Source organism: Ursus maritimus, unplaced genomic scaffold (genome assembly GCF_017311325.1).
Source record: "Ursus maritimus isolate PB19 unplaced genomic scaffold, ASM1731132v1 scaffold_20, whole genome shotgun sequence".
NCBI classification, from domain to species: domain Eukaryota; kingdom Metazoa; phylum Chordata; class Mammalia; order Carnivora; family Ursidae; genus Ursus; species Ursus maritimus.
The window spans coordinates 47,238,718-47,261,637 of record NW_024424453.1 but is presented as its reverse complement, the minus strand read 5'-3'; the positions used below and the strand labels follow the sequence as shown (position 1 = coordinate 47,261,637).

The 22,920-nt window shown below is 42.1% G+C and overlaps 1 protein-coding gene across 3 annotated transcripts in view; it reads right to left on the bottom strand.

Annotated features, from left to right (window-relative positions):
• Positions 1–22,920, bottom strand: part of SEC22C (SEC22 homolog C, vesicle trafficking protein) — a 46,070-nt gene that overhangs the window by 7,287 nt on the left and 15,863 nt on the right. The window contains exons 1-3 of one of the 3 annotated variants that reach the window (XM_008709838.2): positions 19,492–20,279; positions 4,711–4,919; positions 716–879 (exon numbers count right to left, since the gene is read on the bottom strand). In XM_008709838.2, coding sequence (XP_008708060.1) covers positions 716–879; positions 4,711–4,892 — 346 coding nt within the window. In that variant the 5' untranslated portion in view covers positions 4,893–4,919; positions 19,492–20,279. Of the gene's footprint in view, positions 1–715; positions 880–4,710; positions 4,920–19,140; positions 19,297–19,491; positions 20,280–22,920 lie in introns of those variants that run through there. The other 2 variants (XM_040636912.1, XM_008709846.2) reach the window with 2 other exon arrangements.

Here is a 22,920-nt window from a genome sequence, read left to right as displayed (position 1 = left end):
CTCTGGCAACGCCTAGGAAAAAACTACCCTCTTCCAGAGCAGTATTTCTCAGCCCTCTGAGCGAAGGGCCAGTTTTCTTATTTTCAAATGGATGCAGACTGATTAAATGCAATAAAAAGACTGCAGGAATGTCAAATTACTGTATGGATTCCTGAACACTTTTTCTCTCGCTCTGTACCTACCTCAGGGTAGGCGAATAGGTTCACATACCACCCGCTGAGTAGTACTTTTTCTAGAGCAGGGGTTGGCAAACCTTCTTAAAGGGCCAGGTAGTCAATGTTTTTGGCTTCTAGGCCCCATATGGTCTCTGTCACAACTACTCAACTCTGCTGGTGAGGGGCAAAGCAGCCACAGGCGACTCGTAAAAGAATGAGCGCAGCTGTGTTCCATTTTATTTACAAAAACAGGCAGCTGGCCCTCGGACCACAGTTTGCGGACCCCTGCTTCAGAGGACTATGGGGAATAAACGAAACAGGTTTCACCATTCCCCAACCCTGCCTCAGGCTCTGAGGAGATGGGAAGCTAGTGCTAAGCCTTGAAGCTTTCCGGGCCACTTCAATCACTGTGAAATCTCAGGGTACCAGGCTGACCTCCAGGGACATGTCATAGCACATCCAGGGGTTTTCCTTGATCATCAAAGCCAAATCTAAACCATCTAGTTCGACACATACAATGCCGTAAGAGAGAGCAATATGTAAGAAAGAAGGTTACAAACCAAACTCGAGAAAGGCGTATGGCCTGGAGGCTAGACCAATACAGGTGGTGTCATAGGAAGCCGTGAATTCCCACCACACGGTCTCCAGGAAGCAGAAGGCCATGGCTGCTGGACACTGGCGGGAGCAGATAGCCATGCAAGCCACATCCCGCAAAGAAGAAAAACTGAAACAAAAGAGCAACATCTGCATTAGCAGGGAGCAGACCCTGTATTCCGGCCCCATACTCAGACACAGCCGTGCCTGTGCCCTGCCCTTGCCTGGCCTCGAACAGCCCTGTAGCCGTTTGCTGCGTGTGTATTGTCTCTTCAGCTGGGCCTACCAGCTGTGCCCTTCTTGTCCTTCCTCTAAACTAGAGAGCAGTTATTTGCCACTGACAGCGTGTGATCACTCTTTTTGATTCCTGCATGAGGGATGCGTGTTCCACAAGGGAGAGGTAGCCTCGGACTTCTCTGCATCTATAGAGCAAAATATTTTTCTTTTTTAATCCACATCAATAGCTTTCTCATGTTCAAGCATCCCGGCATCCTGAAATAAAGGTGTAGTTTGTACATATTCACATACACACAACTGCCAGATTTACTTTGCTAATGTTTTATTTAGGACTTTTGTGTCTATGCGAAGTTAAGACTGGCCTATAATTTTCCTCTCTTGCACTGTCTCCATCTGGTTGTGGTATTGGGGTTATTCTGGTCTCATAAAACTGATGCAGAGTTTCCTCCTTCTACTACTTTTCAGACTGTCGTGCTATCATTTCAGGTTCGGGGACTCGACTTCTTCTCTCTGTGGTCTACTGACTCCCACATGTTGTGGAAGAGCTCCTTTGGTGCTCTGTAATTTTTGGTGAGAGGGCACCAGTGTGGAACTTCTTTTTTTTTCTGTAAGACTCTCTCAACGACTGAGTTGGGGCACACTCCTTCCAGAGCGGTTTTCCATTTGCTTTGGCCAGCTACTCCAGGAGTGTCATCAGTCTGGAACCAAGACTGATCATTGAACCTTGGCTTAGGAATTTCTAGACCATGGGGGGAATAAACTTAAACCCCAATCCTACATGAGGCACAGAAGCAGGGCTTCAATGTCTTAGAAGAGATTTTGTTTTTCCTTTCCATTCAAAGCCAAGTAGAAATGAGCAGCTCCTGTACTGGTGGGCAGCTATTTCTCACTTATCACCATTCCACAAGGGCTGTCGCCTGACAAGAATGCCTTCTTCAAGTGTGGGTCTTGTTCCAACACCTCAGCCGACATAAACCCAGAGCCCTTTATGCGTGCTGAGACTCAAGTCCTGAGTTTATCATGATTGGTTACCCAGGAACCTCAGTGTCAGCTCACACACTTAGCACCCTAACATTTTGTTCCCCTTCACTTCTGGCACCTCAGGAATTCTTTCTTTCAAGCTCAGCTACACATTTAAAACAATTTTTCATATACATTTACCCACATTTCAGGATGTTTCTGGCAAAGAGTTTTTAGGTTATACTGTTCTATCTTTTCACAATTGGAAGTCTCTATATAAAAACTTTGTCAATTAAAAAAAAAGATAACTTCCTCCTTATACAAGGAACTTTCCAGAAGAACTTAAGTCTCTCTGGGATGGGAGTATTTCTATTTGTGGGCTAACTTGTGTCTCCCCAAAAAATATGTTCAAGTCCTAACTCCCAGTACCTATGAATATGAACTTATTTGGAAATAGTCTTTGCAGATACAATCAAGATAAAATAAGGTTATAATGGATTAGGGAAGCCTCCATCCAATACTGGTGTGAAATTTCATTACAGAGACAGAGGGAAGAAGGCCATGTGACCAAGAAGGCAGAGACTGGAGTAACTCTTCTACAAGACATGGAATGACAAGGACTGCCAGCAACCACTAGAAGGTAGTAGAGAGGCACGTGAAGGGTCTTCCTTAGCGCCTCCAAGAGAGCATGACACCTTGATTTCAGACTTCTGGCCTCCAGAACTCTGAGAGAATACATTCCTGTTGTTGTCATTTGCTAATGGTAAGTGTGGGAAAATATTTCAACTCCTTAACTGTAAAATGAGCTACAGTACCCCTCACCTGTGCGGGGGCGGGGGGAAGAGGGAGCCTGTTTCAGCTGTGAAAACAATGGGGACTATTTAATCCAAAATACGAATGAACAGAACATTTTACATGCCAGTTTTCAAAAAACTACTGAAGCACCCAGAATGTCATTTGAAGTCACAGACCTCTTTTCTTTTTCTTATCCGAGGAAAGTTTTCCTATTTGCAGTTCAGCACCAAGTTCCCATAGGATGTTAGATACTCAGAATAATGAGGAAGGCACAGGGAGGAAGGTGGGTTCAGGCACCCGGAGAAAGGAGCCACAAATGCAGGCAGATGCAGCTCAGTTTCTGCTCCTGAGCACCTGGAACCCACACCACAGGGTGACAGCAGCACGTACTTGCCACCTGGCGCCCCCTTCAGGCCGGTCCCTTCTCGCCTGACCACACCACCAGGTCTGGAATCAAGCCGGGACTTCTCTCGTTTTTCTGATTCCGAAGCTGAAATCCCCTAAAATGACCCCATCTTATCAGGTCAACTAAAAATGTACTGTTCAAGGGGAGCAGAAAGGACTTGGTAAGTGAGGGCCTAAATAATGGAAAACAATGATGTAAAATCTATGACAAGCCATTTTGAGATTTCAAACCCTCTGTAGCCCTCGATCCCTTCTGTAGAATGGCTTCTTGCTCTAAGCCCTAGAATAAGAAACGATATAACACATGAGGAGCAGCCCTTGCAGCCCAGCTGCCTGCATTCCAATCCTGGCCTTACCAAATACGAACAGGACAACCTCAGCTAGCTCCCTTACCTAACTTTCCTCCTCTGTAAACACGTACAATACTATCACCCACCTCACAAGCCAAGAAAGCGCTTAGGATAGTGCCTGCCATATAGAAAACACTGAATAACACTAGCCATCATTACTAGGATTATTGGAACCACCTGATTCCTACTTCCGCTGGAGCGTTTTCCCCACTCTATTATATTCAGTTAGATATCGCTCTTGTTTCCTCATGAGACTTTAAGTTCCTTCAGAAAAGGGACCTGCATGGGGCGCCTGGGTGGTGCGGTCGTTAAGCATCTGCCTTCGGCTCAGCGCGTGATCCCTGCGTTCTGGGATCGAGCCCCACATCAGGCTTCTCCACCAGGAGCCTGCTTCTTCCTCTCCCACTCCCCTGCTGTGTTCCCTCTCTCGCTGGCTGTCTCTCTCTCTGTCAAATAAATAAATAAAATCTTAAAAAAAAAAAAAAAGAAAAGAAAAGGGACCTACTTGTGTTCATTATTCACTCCCCTGCTGCTGTTACATAAGAAAAGTTTTAAAATTTAAAAATTTTTTAAAAAGGTGAAAAATTTAAAAAGGAAAAACTAAAGGCAAGAACCATGAGTCTTGCGGCGCCTGGGTGGCTCAGTCGTTAAGCTTCTGCCTTCGGCTCAGGGCGTGATCTTGGCGTTCTGGGATCGAGCCCCGCATCAGGCTCCTCCACTGGGAGCCTGCTTCTTCCTCTCCCACTCCCCCCGCTTGTGTTCCCTTTCTTGCTGGCTGTCTCTATCTCTGTCAAATAAATAAATAAAATCTTAAAAAAAAAAAAAAAAAGAACCATGAGTCTTTTATTTTCTTGGCTTTCCCACTCTCGTCCTTTTCCTTCCCTGATGTTATAATCTAGACTCCCCCCGCCCCCATCTAAGGCAGAATAAACTACCAAACTAAAGGCATGAAAAGTGATTGAACCCAAGTCTCCTGATGCTCGTGAGCACTCCACTAACAGAAGGGCAAGAGTGGAAGCAGCATGCTCCGAGCAAGGGTGGGGCAATCCTGCTCCCTCGATTCTATGGCTGTAAATACCCACCACCTCAGACCACTGTCTGACAGCAGACCCACTCTAAACACACAGTGTGATCAGCCTAATGTTACCCCGACATATGGTTAAAAGTAACCCAAAGTTTGCAGATGTTCTGGAAAAGTGAACACGCTTGCTTACTGTATGTTGAAGTCACGTCCTTCCGCAGAACCTCGACCTGGGTACTGGGCCAGTCGCAAGGCTAAAGTCTTGAGCCGTCGCCTGCATTCCAGAAAATCCTGGGTGTGGTAAAAGTCAGTGGAGGCAGAGAGGGGCAGTCCATCCCTCACCCTCACCACACAGGCAAAGAGGATCATAGACATGGTCTGCAGGGGAAGTCATGAGGACACCTGAGGAAAGCAAGGTCAGCTTGTTACTGGGGCAGATGGTGGTGACAGAGACGCTTCTGTCCCTGAAACGTCGTTCTGGTTGTTTCACCCTCACCCCCAGTGGAACTGCAAATGTGGCCTGTATTACTACTTTCCTGGCCTCTACTGCTATGTTGCTCCCTATCTTCCTCCTTCATTTTCCTTCCTGGCTCTCCCTCACCTGTAATCCTCCTTTTCCTTCTCTCTAACAAATCTCTGACCTTCCAGAATTAAACCAACTAGGATGAGGGAGAAAGGAATAGAGAAGCAAGGAAACAGTGCCAGAAAGGTTCAGGAGCAACAGCAACAACAGGGGGGTCACGAGGACACAGGTAGCAAGATGGCCTCAAAGGGACAGGAAGACCCTGATACTGAAGGGGCAGGGGTGGGGTCCAGTGCCCTGAGCACTTCAGGTCACCCAGGGAGGTAGGTGTTGAGCAGTTTAATTGTCTCATCCTCACCTGTGGTGGAGGGATTCTGAGCATTCAACCTGAGTTGGTGGCAGGGAGAACAGAAGGCAAAAATGGAACTGAGAGAGTAGAATGTGTCCTTCTGAATTTCTGCAAATGTTTAATATCAAGCCAGTCTTCAAAATGATGACTGAGTCCCTACAGATGGCTAAAAGAAGTCATTTAACAAATTATATTGCAGTGAGATCATAAATATTTGGCCATGATATGTGGGCACTACTAAGAAACAAAAGGAAGCAGATTCTGAGCCCTCATGATGCCCTTGGCAAATCAGAACAAGGTGCTTCTCAGGGCAGAAACAGCCTGGACTAGTTCTGCTAGCAGAGCCTGGCTAGGTTTTAGCCCCATCCGTTAACTCTGCAGGTGCCAGCACAGGCATAACCTACACATGTAGGCCCCTGTAGCCCCGCAACCAGGGAGTAGTGAGGCGGCCACTGCAGCCTTCATGGGTCTTTCCACGCACCCACACATCCTGTTGCACAGACTGGGTTTGTGAGGTCCTCTATTGATAGGATATTACCAGGTACATAAGCTGGTGGCCTTTTCTTTCAAAGAACTCCAAAGATGTAACCTCATTTGACCTCTCACTTCCTATGAGCAGGGGGAAAGCGGAACCCCTATGATGTACACTTTTCTCTTCACCTCTGTGCCTCCATGTATTCTCTGCCTGTGTCTGCTACTCCTCTGATCTCCCCATATGCAAATCCACATCAAGGACTGTCTCCAATTCACCCTTTCCATGAAACCTTCCCAGACTTGTCCAGCCAGAAGTACTTCTATCTCCTCTAAGTTCTCAGAGAGCCTATCTCTCTGTTTCCTATTTTACTAATATATCATTTCCTTTACCTAAGTGTAAGTTCTAAGAATAAAGACCATATCTAGAATGGATAAATGAATAATTATTCCCATTTTACCCATGAAGAGGCTGCAGCAGTATAAGAACACGAGAAGGCAAAAAGAAAACTTGGGCTATTAGCCAACAGAGCCTACAAAGTCCATTTGTCCCATCTCCCTACACTTTCCACTGAGGAGTAAAAATGTGAAAAGCCCCAGAAAAAATACCTCCACACACAAAATTGCTAAGTTCCCAGCACCACTGGCAGGGCCTGGCCAACCGCCACAAGGCCCTGTGGGCTATACACCAGCTGCTTGGCCAATGCTGAGACCTCCAGCACCAAAGAGGTCATCAGTGCTTGGGTATATGGAGGCTAATCTCATTACCTTCTTATGCTTTCGCGAATATTTGAAATATTTAATTTAGAAATAATTTTTTAAAAGATTTATGGGCACAAAGCCCTGATAGAGACAAAGGAAGACTACAAGATCAATGTGAGACTAGGGCTTAGGGACGAAACAAGAACTACAACTTGCTTGCTATCTTGAGAACAGTGTTATTTCAGTGAATGCAAGGTATGGCCATTCTGCAATGCATATAGAGAAGTGCTGAAGAGTACCTGTAATGAAGATGTTCTGAGAACACTACTTGATAAGAAAGAACAACAACAACTTCAACAAGAATGCTAGTCCAAGATTTAAAGACACTGAGTACTCCTCCCTACCTGCCCCCCGCCCCCCAACCCCCCAACACCTAAAAAAGGAGAGAGAGAGAGAGAGAGAGAGAGAGACAATGAATCAATGAGATACCAAGAGAGTCAGAGACAGGACAGAAACACCCCAAGGCAAAATAAGAAAGGTACTGTCCAGGGGGCTGAGTAAAGTCTATGTATGCTCTTTAAGGGAAAGCTGTATGCACATATTCCAACTGTCAACCCCAAATATCCTCTCTAGTGCTATTTTTATAGAACATCTACTGTGTGCCCGGTATTGATTTGAACCAGGAAAAAGAGTGACCTTTCCAAGGGAGAGTAATCTAAGAACCAGTTCTACTACTCTCTAAAGGAGCCACACATCCCCTCCAGGCTATCTACTTCACCCACCTGATCCCTTCGGTGATGAAACCTGCTTCTCCTCAAACAAGAGCATTCAAGATAAATAAAACCGTTTGTCAGTTCTATCAAGTTACTAGTATTGCAAACTAGTGAAAAACACATCCATTTAAGATATTTTAAAATTTTTATGATGCTTAAATGAAGGGGACACTGTGATATTAAGTGTTACCTGTGTTTATGCACATATATGAGTGAGTGTACAGGATGGCAGCTGCCCGAGGAGTGGCGGGATTTTACACACTGCTGTACAAGTGTCTAAGAACAGAGACAACAGCATTTTTTCCTCTGTGAAATGTACTTTGTATTGCAGAAGATGAAAAAAATGTCAATACAAACAGGGAGAGGCTCATCTTTGTGTCTTTGCAGGCCCTGGTATGAGCTTTGCATACAGACGGGGTCTGGTGTTTGCAAATTCAGGTTATGAGCTATGATGAGATGGTCTCTACTTGAATAAGAGATCTGACCGCTGCTCAAAAAAGAATGAACTGGGTCTTCTGCTTCTGAAAAGGTGTAGTTTAAGTACTTTTTCCTACTCCCCCAATAGTACTAAAAACCATGGAGATTACATATAAGATAAACATAAATAAACATCTGAAAGGTGGAGCGAAGAAGGGAGACTGGCTAGGGAATTTGGGAACTGAGGAATGTCAGAATGTCAGCTTGCTCAGTTTTCTCTTTGCCTCATATATCCCGGTCTTGGTGCTGGAGAAGCTGGCAACCCCAAAATGGCAATGAATGTAGACCAAAAAGAAGAAAAAAAAAGCCCCAGCAATGAAAAAAAGCCTTCTCTCTCTAGCCAAAGAAGCAGCAAAGGTATGTGCAGCCTAGCAAAACAGAAAAGTTTTAGACAAAAACATTCCACTGCAGTCAAACACCACAGAAAAACCTGTAGCCATCATATATCCACAACAAAGGCTGAATTAAGAGCCCAGACTTCTACTCTTGCTTGACAGTAGTGAGGTATCCCCCCCAACTCTCCATGCAGCAGGGGTGTCAGAGAAGACCGGGTAGGGAGCTACAGGCAGCAAAGAGCCAACCTCTCCCGCTGTATCATTAAGGAGACAGAATTCCTGCTTCTGTCCAGCAACAAAGAGCACTCTCTTCCCTTCAGGGAGCCAGAAAGAGGCCCCGTGGGGAAACCTGAATTTTTCCTCCCACTTGGCACTAACGAGATTGTACTCCCACCTCCCCTGCTAACACAAAGGCGAACTAAAACAGATCTAAATAAGATCCAGTGTCTCGCAACATAATGCCCAAAATGTCCAGGTTTCAATCAAAATTCACTGGCCATACTAAGAACCAAGAAAATCTCACCTTGAATAAGAAGAGACCATCAACTGATGCTAACACCAAGATGGTAGACTTTAAAGTAACTATCATAGAAATGCTTCAATAAGCAATTATAAACACACTTGAAACAAATGAAAAATTAAAAGTCACAGCAAAGAAATAGAAGATACAAAGAACCAAATGGAAGTTTTAGAATTTAAAAAATACAATAACTGAAGTAAAAAATTCAATAGATGAGCTCAACAGCAAAATAGAGGGGACAGAAGAATGAATGAAATCAGGAAACATGAAGACAGAACATAAAAATTACTTAATTTGAACAATCTGAGAAAAATTAGATGAAAAATATTATACAGAGCCTCAGGGACCGTGGGACATAACAAATTATCTAACATACATATCACTGGAGCAAGGAGAAAGAGAGCAGGACTGAAAAAGTATTCAAAGAAATGTCTGAAAACTTCCCAAATTTGACAAAAGACATAAGCCAACAGATTCAAAAAGCAGAATAAACCCCAGAAAGGATAAACCCAAAGAAATCCATGCCAACAAATACAACAGTCAAACTTAATAAAACTAGAGACAGAAAAAATCTTGAAAGCAGCAAGAAATAATACGGGGGGGGGGTGTGTGAATAATTCAAATGACAGCAAATTTCTCATAGAAACCATGGAGGCCCAAAGCAAGCATATTTCTCAAGTGCTGAAAGAACTGCCAACCCAGAATTCTGTATTTTCAACAAAAATATTCTTTGAGAATGAAAAGGAAAATTAAAAACATATTTAGATGAAAAACACTAAAAGAATTTGTTGCCAGCACACCTGCTCTAAGAGAATGGCTAAAGGAAGTTCTCTCGACAGAAAGGAAATAATAAAAGAAGGAATCTTGGGAAAAAGAAAACACTACAGAAAGAATAAAAACATGGGAAAATACAAGAGATTGTCCTTCTCAAAGCTACCAAACTCATTCTATGAGGCCAATATTACATTGATCCCCAAACCAGGCAAAGACCCCATCAAAAAGGAGAATTACAGACCGATTCCCCTAATGAATATGGACGCCAAAATCCTCAACAAGATTCTGGCTAAAAGAATCCAACAGTACATTAAAAGGATTATCCATCATGACCAAGTGGGATTCACACCTGGGATGCAAACGTGGTTCAACATTCGCAAATCGATCAGCGTGATACATCATATCAACAAGAAAAGTCTCAGGAACCATATGATCCTCTCAATTGATGCAGAAAAAGCATTTGACAAAATACAGCATCCTTTCCTGATTAAAACCCTTCAGAGTGTAGGAATAGAGGGTACATTTCTCAATCTCATAAAAGCCATCTATGAAAAGCCTACAGCAAATATCATTCTCAATGGGGAAAAACTGGAAGCCTTTCCCTTAAGATCAGGAACACGACAAGGATGCCCACTCTCGCCACTATTATTCAACATAGTACTAGAAGTCCTGGCAACATCAATCAGAGGACAAAAAGGGATAAAATGTATCCAAATCGGCAAAGAAGAAGTCAAAATGTCTCTCTTCGCAGATGACATGATACTCTATATGGAAAACCCAAAAGAATCCACTCCCAAACTATTAGAAGTTATAGAGCAATTCAGTAATGTGGCAGGATACAAAATCAATGCTCAGAAATCAGTTGCATTTCTATACACGAATAACGAGACCGAAGAAAGAGAAATTAGGGAATCCATCCCATTTACAATAGCACCAAAAACCATACGTTACCTTGGAATTAACTTAACCAGAGACGTAAAGGACCTATATTCTAGAAACTATAAATCACTCTTGAAAGACATTGAGGAAGACATAAAAAGATGGAAAGATATTCCATGCTCATGAATCGGATCAAAATACCGAGGACATTTTTCAAAGAACTGGAACAAATAGTCCTTAAATTTGTATGGAAACAGAAAAGGCCCCGAATCTCCAAGGAACTGTTGAAAAGGAAAAACAAAGCTGGGGGCATCACAATGCCGGATTTCGAGCTGTACTACAAAGCTGTGATCACAAAGACAGCATGGTACTGGCACAAAAACAGACACATAGACCAATGGAACAGAATAGAGAGCCCAGAAATGGACCCTCGGCTCTTTGGGCAACTAATATTTGATAAAGCAGGAAAAAACATCCGGTGGGAAAAAGACAGTCTCTTCAATAAATGGTGCTGGGAAAATTGGACAGCTACATGCAAAAGAATGAAACTTGACCACTCTCTCACACCATACACAAAAATAAACTCCAAATGGATGAAAGACCTCGATGTGAGACAGGAATCCATCAAAATTCTAGAGGAGAACATAGGCAGCAACCTCTACGACATCGGCCAAAGCAACCTTTTTCATGACACATCCCCAAAGGCAAGAGAAACAAAAGATAAAATGAATTTATGGGACTTCATCAAGATTAAAAGTTTCTGCACAGCCAAGGAAACAGTCAGAAAAACTAAGAGGCAGCCCACGGAATGGGAGAATATATTTGCAAATGACACTACAGATAAAGGACTGGTATCCAAGATCTACAAAGAACTTCTCAAACTCAATACACAAGAAACAAATAAACTAATCAAAAAATGGGCAGAAGATATGAACAGACACTTTTCCAATGAAGACATACAAATGGCTAACAGACACATGAAAAAATGTTCAAAATCATTAGCCATCAAGGAAATTCAAATCAAAACCACACTGAGATACCACCTTACGCCAGTTAGAATGGCAAAAATAGACAAGGCAAGAAACAACAATTGTTGGAGAGGATGTGGAGAAAGGGGATCCCTCCTACATTGTTGGTAGGAATGCAAGTTGGTACAGCCACTCTGGAAAACAGTGTGGAGGTCCCTTAAAAAGTTAAAAATTGAGCTACCCTATGATCCAGCAATTGCACTACTGGGTGTTTACCCCAAAGATACAGACGTAGTGAAGAGAAGGGCCATATGCACCCCAATGTTCATAGCAGCATTGTCCACAAGAGCTACATCGTGAAAGGAGCCGAGATGCCCTTCAACAGAAGACTGGATTAAGAAGTTGTGGTCCATATATACAATGGAATATTACTGAGCTATCAGAAAGAACGAATTCTCAACATTTGCTGCAACATGGACGGCACTGGAGGAGATAATGCTAAGTGAAATAAGTCAAGCAGAGAAAGACAACTATCATATGATTTCTCTCATCTATGGAACATAAGAACTAGGAAGATCGGTAGGGGAAGAAAGGGATAAAGAAAGTGGGGGTAATCAGAAGGGCGAATGAAACATGAGAGACTATGGACTATGAGAAACAAACTGAGGGCCTCAGAGGGGAGGGGGGTGGGGGAATGGGATAGACTGGTGATGGGTAGTAAGGAGGGCACGTATTGCATGGTGCACTGGGTGTTACACGCAACTAATGAATCATCGAACTTTACATCGGAAACCGGGGTTATACTGTATGGTGACTAACATAATATAATAAAAAATCATTAAAAAAATAATAAAATAAAGTAAAAGAAAAAAAAAGAGATTGTCCTTCTCCTCATAAGTTCTGTGTATTATGTTTGATGATTGAAGCAATAACTATAACATTTCTGATGCTCTCAATGTATTTAGAGGAAATATGTAAGACAATTGCAAATGGGGGAGGTCACAGAGATATAAAGGGAGGTTAAATTTCTATGCTTCACTTGAAATGGCAAAATGCTGACTCCAGGAGACTGTGATAAGTCATAAATATGCACAAACATAGATGTGCATGCATATATAAGTATACACATGTACACAGCTATATACTAGAGCAACCACTAAAAAAGCTATACAAAGAGGTACACGCAAAAACACTATACATAAATAAAAATGGAATTCTAAAAGATGTCTGAATTATTCACAGGGATGCAGGAAAAAAACAGAATAAAAAATAATAAACAGAAAACAAAAAATAAAAGAGCATATTTAAGTCCTAATAAATCAGTAATTACATCAAATGTAAATGGCCTAAATATGCAATTAAAGACAGAGATGGACAGACTGGATAAAAGGCATGACCCAATTATTTACTATCTATAAGAAATTCACTCCAAATATAACAATATAGGCAGATTGAAAGTAAGTGAATGGAAAAAATATACCACACAAACATTAATCAAAAGAAAGAGTGGGGCACCTGGGTGGCTCAGCCAGTTAAGTGTCTGAATCAAGAGTCAGGCTCAGGTCTTAATCTCAGTGTTCTGGGCCAGAGGCCTGCATTGGGCTCTATGCACAGCAGGGAGTCTGCTTGAGGATTCTCTCTCCTTCTCCCTCTGCCCCTGCCCATGTTCTCTCCCTCTCTCTCTCAAATAATAAAAAAGGATGAATTATATTAATATCAGATAAAGCAGACTTCAAAGCAATGAAAATTCCAAAGATGGAGAACATTACATAATGAGAAAAGAATAAATCTACCAAGGAGACATAAAACTAAACATACATGCACCAAACAACAGAACTGTAAAATAGGTAAAGCAAAATTGATAAAGAGAAAGAAGAAATAGACAAATCCACAATTACAGTTGAAAACTTCAACATTACTCTCTCAACAATCGATAGAAAACCAGCAAAGATATGGAAGATCTCAACAACACTATCAACCGAAGTATGTAATCAACATTTATAGAACACTCCAACAACAGAGTTCCTTTCAAGCACCCACAGAACACATAACAAGATAGATGTGGGCCATAAAACAAACCTCAGCAGATTTTTTAAAAATGCATAGAGAATATGTTCTGGGACTACAATGTAATCAATCTAGAAAGTAATAATAGAAAGGTACTAAAAACCTCCAAACACTTAAAAATTAAACAACACATTTTTAAATAACCCATGAGTCAAAAAGGAAGTCTCGAAGGAAATTTAAAAATACACTGAATAAAAAGGAAAACATATCAAAAATTTTGGGACACAACTAAAGTAGTGCTAAGAGGGAAATTTATAGCACCAAAGGCTAATATTAGAAAAATAATAAGGGAATACTATAAACAACTCTATACCCATAAATCTGACAATGTAGATGAAATAGTCAGTTCCTCAATAAGCACTAACTACCATAATTCACCCAATATGAAATAGATAATTTAAATAATCTTATAACCAAATTTCCTAGTAAGAAATTTTTATTTGTAATTTTAAAACTTCTGAAATCTCCAAGCCCAGATGGTTTCACTGGAGGATTCTACTAAAAATGTAAAAAATGTAAAAAAACAATTAACACCAATTCTGCACAATCTCTTCCAAAAAATAAAGGAAGAGGAAACAATTCCAAATTCTTTTTATGAAGCTAATATTACCCTGATGTTAAACCCAGAAAACTATAGACCAATAATCCTCATGAACTTGCATGTGAAAATCCTTAACAAAATATTAGCAATTTTGCAATTGCTATATTGCCAGAATTCAGCAATATAATAAAAAGAATTAGACCTATAACGAAGTGAGGATGCAAGGCTGGCTTAACATAGTAAAATCAATCACTATAATCCATTATATTTACAGGCTAAAAAAAATCACACAATAATATCAATTAATATAGAAAGGGCATCTGACAAAATTCAACACCCCTTCATGATAAAACCTTCAGCAAAATAGGAATAGAGGTGAACTTCCTCAACTACATGAAGAACATCTGCAAAAAGCCTATAGCTAGCATCATATTTAATGGTTAAAGGCTGAATGCTTTCCCTCTAAATTCAGGAATGATGATGTCTGCACTCACAGCTACTATTAAACACATTACTGGAAGTTCTACCCAGTGCAATAAGGCAAGAAACAGAAATAAAAGGCACACAGATACAAAAGGAAGAAACAAACCTACTCCTATTTGCAGATGACATAACAATCTACAGGAAAAATCCTGAGGAGCCTCCCAAAACACCTCCGAGAACTAATGAATTCGAAAAGGTTGCAAGACATAAGATCAGCATACAAAAGTCAACTGTATTTCTATAAACTACCAGAACACATAGAAACCAAAATTAAAAACAAAATACCATTTAAAATCACACCAAAAAAATCTCAATGAAGATATAATTTTTAAAATAAAATACTTAGGTATAAATGTAACAAAACATCTACAGGGCTTCTATGCTGAAAACTACAAAATATTGCTGAAAGAAATCAAAGAAGTCTTAAATAAATGAGCAAAGATAAGACTATGTTAGAATTTATGTGGGAAGGAAAAGAAACTAAAATAGCTAAAACAATTTTGAAAAAAATAAAGTGGAAGAAACCATGCTATCCTATCTCAACACTTATTATATAGCTATACTAGTCAAGACTGTGTGGTATTGGCAGAGGAACAGACACAAAGATCAATAGAACAGAATAGAGAACGCAGAAATAGACCTACAGAAGTACAGCCAAATGATTTTTGACAACGGTGCAAAAGCAATTCAATGGAAGGAGGATAGTTTTTTCAATAGTTGGTGCTGAACCAACGGATATCTATAGGGGGGAAAATGTCTTGACCTAAACCTCACACCTTACATAAAAATCAATTCAAAATGTATCAAATGTAAATCTAAAAAGTAAAACTATAAAAATGGAAGAAAATACAAGAGGATATCTTCAGGACTTGGGGAAGAGTTCTTAGACATGATACCAAAAGCATAATCCACAAAAGAAAAATCAGTAAACTGGATTTCATCAAAATTAAAAATAATCAATCTGCAAAAGCTCATGTGAAAAGGATGAAAGGACAATCCAGAGACTGGGAGAAAATATTTTGTAAACCACATATCTGATATATAGATATAACTAGAATTTATAAAGAACTCTCAAAACTCAACAGTAAAAAAAAAAAATCCAGTTAGAAAATGGGCGAAGTACATGAACAGACATTTCACCAAAAAAAATACATGGATGGCAAATAAGCACATGAAAAGATGTTCAGTATCACTAGCAACTAAAGGAAAAGTGACTTAAGATCACAATGAGATAACACTACATACCTATGAGAACAGCTAAAATTTTTTAAAGTGAAAATATCAAATGCTGGCAAGGCATGCATAGGAACTGGATCTCTCAATTTTGCTGGTAAGGCTATAAAATGGTAGAGTCACTCAGGGAAGTAGTTTGGCAGTGTTTTTTTAAAAACTAAACATGTGGGTGCCTGGGTGGCTCAGTCAGGTCATGATCTCAGTGTCCTGGGACTGAGCCTTGCACTGGGCTCCTTGCTTAGCGGGGAGCCTGCTGCTCCCTCTCCTCCCTGCTCGTGCTCTCTCACTATCTCTCCCTCTCCCCCCCCCCACAAATAAATAAAATCTTTTAAAAAATAAAAATATATAAAAATAAACATGCAATTAACATATGATCTATCAATCACACTCCTGGGCATTTATCTCAGAGAAATGAAAATTTATGTCCACACAAAAACCTATGTACAATTATAACAGCTAAGAACTGGAAACAACCAATATCCTACAAATAGTGAATGGTTAAATAAAACAGTACTTTCGTATCATGGAATACTATGCAGCAGTAAAAAGAAAGGAACTACTGAACCTCAAAACAACTTGGATGGATCTCAAAAGCACTGTGTTGAAAAAAAAAACTCCAATCTCAAAAGGTCATGTACCATAGGAATCCTTTTATGTAACATTCTCAAAATGACAAAGTTACAAAGAAGGAGAAATGATTCGTGGCTGCCAAGGGTTAGGGATGGTGGGAAGGAGGGGAATGGGTGTGATTAGAAAGGAGAACAAAAGGAAGATGGTAAAATGGCACAGAACTATATACACTTTATATCAATATGTTAATTTCCTGGATTTGATATTATACTATCCTTATTAGTAAGATGTAACCAACGGGGGAAACTAGGTAAAGGGTATATGGGACCTCTCTGTACTATCTTTGCAACTTCCTGTAATTATTTTTAAATAAAATTTGAAGAAAAAAGTATTAACTGAAGGTCTTTACACCACTTACTTAAATAATGCTCCTATCTGCTTTTTATGTTTAAGTGTCACTTTTGACTATCTCTATAAGTAGACTGATAATCTTTTCTGCTAATTAACTGTAGTTTCAATGATTTATGCTTGAACGTTGAAAAACATGTTTTATAGCTAGCAGCTCCGCAACCACATGACATTTCCAAACCGGAAGGTGCTCTAATCTCAGAATTAATTAAAATAAAAGCTGTTTGCAGATAACTAGTATTCGGTTTAAAAAACAAGAAGTAGTGGTATAAATCTGGAAAATCATGCCACAATTATAGAAAAAAATATATTATCAATTATACAAGGACAAAAGCACCCTCAGAGTTCTTCCACAGAGACCCTAGTCTGTCTTCCAGGTCTTCCCAGCTCCTTCTACAGGCCAGTAGGCCCCATAACCTGACACCATGTCTGGCACACATGAAGAAGGCCTCAGTAAAAACTGCTAAGACAATGAATGAATGACCTAAGAGCTGCCTTATTTTTGCCCACTGAGACAAGAAATGCGGGTCTGCAGATCTTGCCAGATTCTGATCTATATTTTGAGCACCGTTCCACAATAAATTTCTACTTGGAGAGAAAAAAACATTTATATAAATAGATTTTTTTTTAAGTAGAAACTGACTTAGTCATCAAATATACAGCACCCAAGTTACTATTAGGCTTTATAAAAATTGTATCTTAATCTGCCTCCCCCATTTCCTAAATCCTCTTCTCAGCATCTATTTATAAACTGCTCATGTCATAGATTATCCCTATTCTACCAGCAAAGACTTTGTGCCTAGCTGGAGGCCACCCTTGTTCCCACTGGTTTTTTCCTCCCCCCTTACACTTAGACCTCTGCCAAATCCCTACCACATATACTCCTCCCCCTCCTCCCTCCAAAAGAGAGAGAGAAAGAAAACGTGAGAGAAAAACAGCATTAAATGACCAGGCCATGACCAAGCCTTGCAAAAGAGTAACATAAACAAGCAAAACAAGTTTCATTTGGCACTCAAATACACAAACAAGTCTTCACCATAAGGCATATTACCTACTCCTCGAATATACAATACAGAAAACAATATTGAGTTATGTCACCCTTACTGAATTCATCTTCAGCCACAAGACTTGAGAACTGGTTACCCAATTTGTAGATCACTCAGGATCCTTTGTTCCCTGTTGCTTGAGGATAGTGTTGGTGGGAGAGGGGGTTGAGGTCAACTCTTTGATAGCTAAGAAGAGTAGAGGACTGAACTTGATAGCAGCTAATATTAAATGCGAGGCACTGTGCTAGGAACTTATAAACTTACAATGTTGTTTAATGCTCATAACTATCTATGAGGTAGACATAATCTACAAGGGACACGTGGGAAAACCGTAGCCCCAAAGGCATAAGTGATAGAGCCAGGATTCAAATCCAAACTTCCCTTACTCAAAATATTCACAAGCCTATGTAACCTTTTCACTTTATTCTGCCTCTCTAAATCCAATCTTTGGGATTACAGCTACTCTATTTCTCCTAGAGCCTTACTACTTAACTAATCAGAGACCTGTTAATAGAAGGAACAGAGGGCTAGGGTTCCACTTGTTACAATTACTCCTTACTCATTGTGTTACTTTGAATAAGTCAGTTTTCCTCTCTGACCATCAATCACCTTTTGGATGCAGCTGGTTTGAGGCTCCTTCTAAGAATAAAACTTTCCGACTCCAAGATGTCCTCTGTGTTGTCAACACAAATACTTGGACCTATAACAACTATCGTCTAAAATGTATTTTCCAGAGCAAACTCTATTATATCAACTTATTTCTATTTACCAAATCAAACCACTTTCAATTATTTACATTTTAATTTTCCTAAAATTACCTTTATCAGGATGAATTCCTTTGTAAATTTTAATTAAGATTACTTTATCCAACAGTCTGAGCCTTATTTTTTTTGTTCTGACCATGTAACAAATTTCACCAATTACTTTTCGCCACTGGGAATATTCTTCTGTGGCTCCGATTTCTAAAAACCTAATTTTCCCCCAAGTGCTTTATTCCTCTGGCTCTGGAAGTTCAGATGTAAGCGTATAGTGGACACAAATGTACATCACCTTCCAAACCTGATGTTCGGAAAAGCTGGTCCAATGCACCCAGTATTTGGTAACCCAAGTCGTATAATTTCGGCATGCTAAGGAAAGTTTGCTATTAAAGTTAAACAGCACTCTGACAGGGTCTTCGTGGATAATCAAGGAAACGATCGCCCTCTCTCTCATTTGGACACACCCCTTCTCCTCCCACTGGGAGCAGCGCTCGACGCGCATCTGTCAGATTAGGGTTCCTGCAGGCGCGCGCCTCGGTTGTCCCCGAGTCCGCAGAGCAGCCGGGGGAAGAAAGGGGGACAGATGACTCCGGGAAACCCCACGAAGCCGGGTGGGGCTAAGCCGGGCCTGAGGGCGGGGCGGGCCCGGGGCCGCCTCCATCTCCAGGCCCGCCCTGCGCCACACCCGACCCCGCCTGCTTTCGGCTAACGGGCCGCGGCGCCCGCCTCCGCCCGCAAGCCCTCACCTCGCCCCGACGGCGGCCTCCGGGAGTCAGCGCCCGCCCGTCGCGCCGCCTCGCCGCCGTACCACCCGCCGCCTCCTCGGCAACCTCGGCCCACCGGGCGGACCCGGCCCAGGTCACTGGCGGCCCAGGCGCAGGTAGGCGATGGTACGCATGCGCAAGTCTTGAATTCCCCATTCGCTGCTGCTAAGCGACACCCGCACCCGAACCGACCAATCCTGGAGCGATTTCCCCGCCCGGTCCCGGAGGAGTACTGAATGAACGGGTTCTTAAAGGGCTGCGACCCAAATGTAGAGGGGGGTGTGGCAGGGGCGCTCGCGCCTCCCAATTTAATTCCCGTCTCCTGGCTCTCACCCGCGTGGGTTTGATGTCCAAGCCTGTGATTCCCACGTCCGGAGGTGCCAGGAGACTTCTCGGTCTAAGCTCGATTCCTGCCCGGGTTGAGAACACAACTGACGTGCGGAGGCAGGGAGGTTCCTCGTAACTGCGCGACACGCCCCAGCCGTGGGTTCCGCTGTCTGCGCCCCTGGGCGGGAAGCCCGAGATAGACAAACCAAAGAGCACGCCTCCTGCCACCCTGGATGAGGTGCTAAAGTCCGACCCCGGAGGGACACACTCCAGTCTGGGGATGGAAGCACTCAGAGATATCACAGATGGATGGCCCAATGCAGGGAAACAGAATTCGTCTTTATTTTTCGTCCACCAAATTTTGAGCACCTGCTGCGTGCTGGACACTATGCCAGGCACTGGGGACACAACGAGGAACTCCTGACACTAAAAACTATGTTAAGAGAGGGCAGAGTGAGAGCACCCATCAAACAATTAAACAATTACTCACATGTGCTCAAATACAAACTATGTGCCCTTCAGAGAGGAACAAGGTTTTTCAGAGAAGTTACAGGAGCTTCTGGTCTGAACTTGGGGGTCCGAGGAGGCTTCCTTGAGAATGTGACACCAGCTGACTAGTAGCTAACTAGGCAAAGAGGGAGAGGAGAGTGATTCAGACAGAGGGTGGAGTATGTATAAAGAACAGGAAGGCAGCAGGTCTCCTTGGAGGGATGAAAAGAAATGGGGTAGTACATGAGAAGCTAGTGTTTAAGCGGCACATAATTTCAGTTGCAGAAGATGAAAAAGTTCTGAAAAATGAATAGTGGTGATGGCTGCACAACAATGTAAAATTTTAAATGTCACAAAACTGCACATTTAAAAATGTTTAAAATGGGGGCACCTGTGTGGCTCAGTTGGTTAAGCATCTGCCTTCAGCTTAGGTCATGATCCTGGCGTCTTGGGATCAAGCCCAGGGTAGGGCTCCCTGCCCCAGCGGGAAGTCTGCCTCTCCCTCTGCCCCTCCCTCCTGTTCGTGCTCTCTCTCACTCACTCTCAAATAAATAAATAAAGTCTTTAAAAGAATAAAAATAAAATCTTTAATAAATAAATAAAAATAAAAATGGTTGAAATGGTAAATTTTATGTTATGTATATTTTGCCACCCCCCCCAAATAACTCAGAGTTTAGAGAGTAAGGAATAGGGTGAGAGCCACTAGAAAGAACTAAGACCATGTAGGATCTTGTAGGCTATGGTAGAAAGTTTAGGATGGTGGAAAACTGATCACATTTGCATTTTGTAAAATCACTGGCTGCTGTAGTTAAGATCAAAATTAAGAAGGCTCATGGAAGCTCTGATAGGACTATCTGCGAAGCCAATGCAGCCATCTGGGCATGAAAGGATGGAGCTGAAGCTTGGGCTTGGACTGGAGCGATGGTGAGGAGAAAGAGAACCGGGAAGTCTGAAGAGACACATAGGAGCAGAAGCAACAAGACTTGGTGATGATCTGGATGTGAAACGGTGACAAAGTAGCTTCAAGGATAATGCCACGGTTTAGCCTGGAGTGAATGGTAGATAGTAGAGGGATTCATAGATATAGAGAACACTGGAAGAGGATCTGATTTTGGAACGAAGAATGATCACTAGTTCCATCTTAGATGAACTGAATTTGAGGCACCTTTTGAGATTTCTGGTTGGGATGTCAATGTAGGCAGTCGAATATACAATGTATACATGAATATACATTCCATGTACCAGTCTGGGCTGGACACAGACTTTTGAAAGTCATCACCACATGGGTGGAAATTGAAGTAGGCCTTACATAGCCAGAGAAAAATTACAACATGAAAACAGAAGAGAATTATGACGGAGTCCAAGACGACCTCCAGGGACCCCCGCCTCCTGGTATTCACACCCTTGTATAGTCCCCTCCTGCACTGAGTCAGGGTTGGCCTGTGTGACGAATGATCATGAGTCTAGGTCATAAAAGGCACAATGGATAAAATCAATGAGATTTGATTGGTAAAGAAGATTGGAACCCCTTCACTGTATGTGCCAGGAAAGAGGCCAGGATTCCCTCTCAAAGTGCATTCACAAGTGAATGAAAACAGGTTCTTCTCACCACAAGTCATGAAAACAAGGCTCTGGCTTGGATGGGGAAGGAAAAATTGGCGCCAGACCCACAAAAACCCAGAGCTTTTGAATGTAGAGCCTTAGGCTCTTAGAACCTGCAATGTGAATGCTTTATAATAGGGCTTTGTACTTTCTGACTGGTACAGCTAGTGGGGCTCAGTGTGGCTCAGGCACCACGGTGGGTTGAGCTACAGAAGTGAGACGTGGCACCTGAAGTACTAGCCCTCCTGTCCAATCACTGGTCATTCTGACCCCAGAGGGTGTCTCTTCCAAGCTTCTTCATCCCTGCACTTCCAGGGTCACACCCTGGACTGCTGTATCACTGCGCAGAAGAGCTCCACGTCCGAAGTTGTAAATGCAGACACCTGATCTCTGACTGTCCCTGGGCTGTTCCCAGAAGTCTGCCCACAGTTCTCTGGCCTGCAGAAGCCTCCAGTCCACTTGGCCTTCTACTTTGTTCTGCGTATCACCTCTCTCCAATCTTGATTTCCTTCCCCAGCAGCTGAAAGTCCAAGGTCTATCACTTCCAACACCTTCTTCCCAATATGCTTACCTCCACTGTGTGGTTCTTCTTCTGACACCTGTCTGGCAGCACTTCAACTCTGGGGAAAAAAATCCAATTTTCTGGCTTCTCTAAATCTGTTCCTGAGCTAGAAGTGCTGCTGGGAAAAAAATCTTACAACCACACAGATCAGTGCTATGTGTTTACATAGCCCACCTCTACCAGGTCCTCAGCACTGTCCAGCACTCCTATGTTTGCCTCTCTCTAATTCTCCCCAACACCAACCTCAAAATCACCCGCATGATCCCCAGATCCTCCACTCTTCAACATCCCCCTCACTCTCCCAGGTGCCTCCTTCACTGAGAAAAGAGCAACCATTAAAGTGATAGCCCTCAGCTCCCACCAACTTCTGTCCCTCCAACTACCACCTTCGTTCCCTTTTCCCCTTTACAGCCAAACTTCTTGGGGAAAGTGGCCTGCTCTAAAGATTCCATTTGCTTCACCTTTCCTGTATTTCACTGTCCCTGGCAATTCTCACTGCTGCCTCGACACATCACTGAAATTTCCTTCATTAAGGACATCAAAGATCTAGTCTCTACCTCGATTGACCTTTCAACAGCCTTTGTAATTGCTGTCTTATCTTGCTTTCTCAGTCACTCTTATTTCTTATATGACTCTCCCCCCAACTCCTGGATTTCCTCTTATATCTCTAGTCTCCCCAACCCCCATTCTCCTTTGTACTTTCTTTTCCTTGGCCATGAGAACTGGTATTCACATCCTTGTATAGTCACTCTTCTTGGGCAGCTTTATCCTTTCCATGGTTC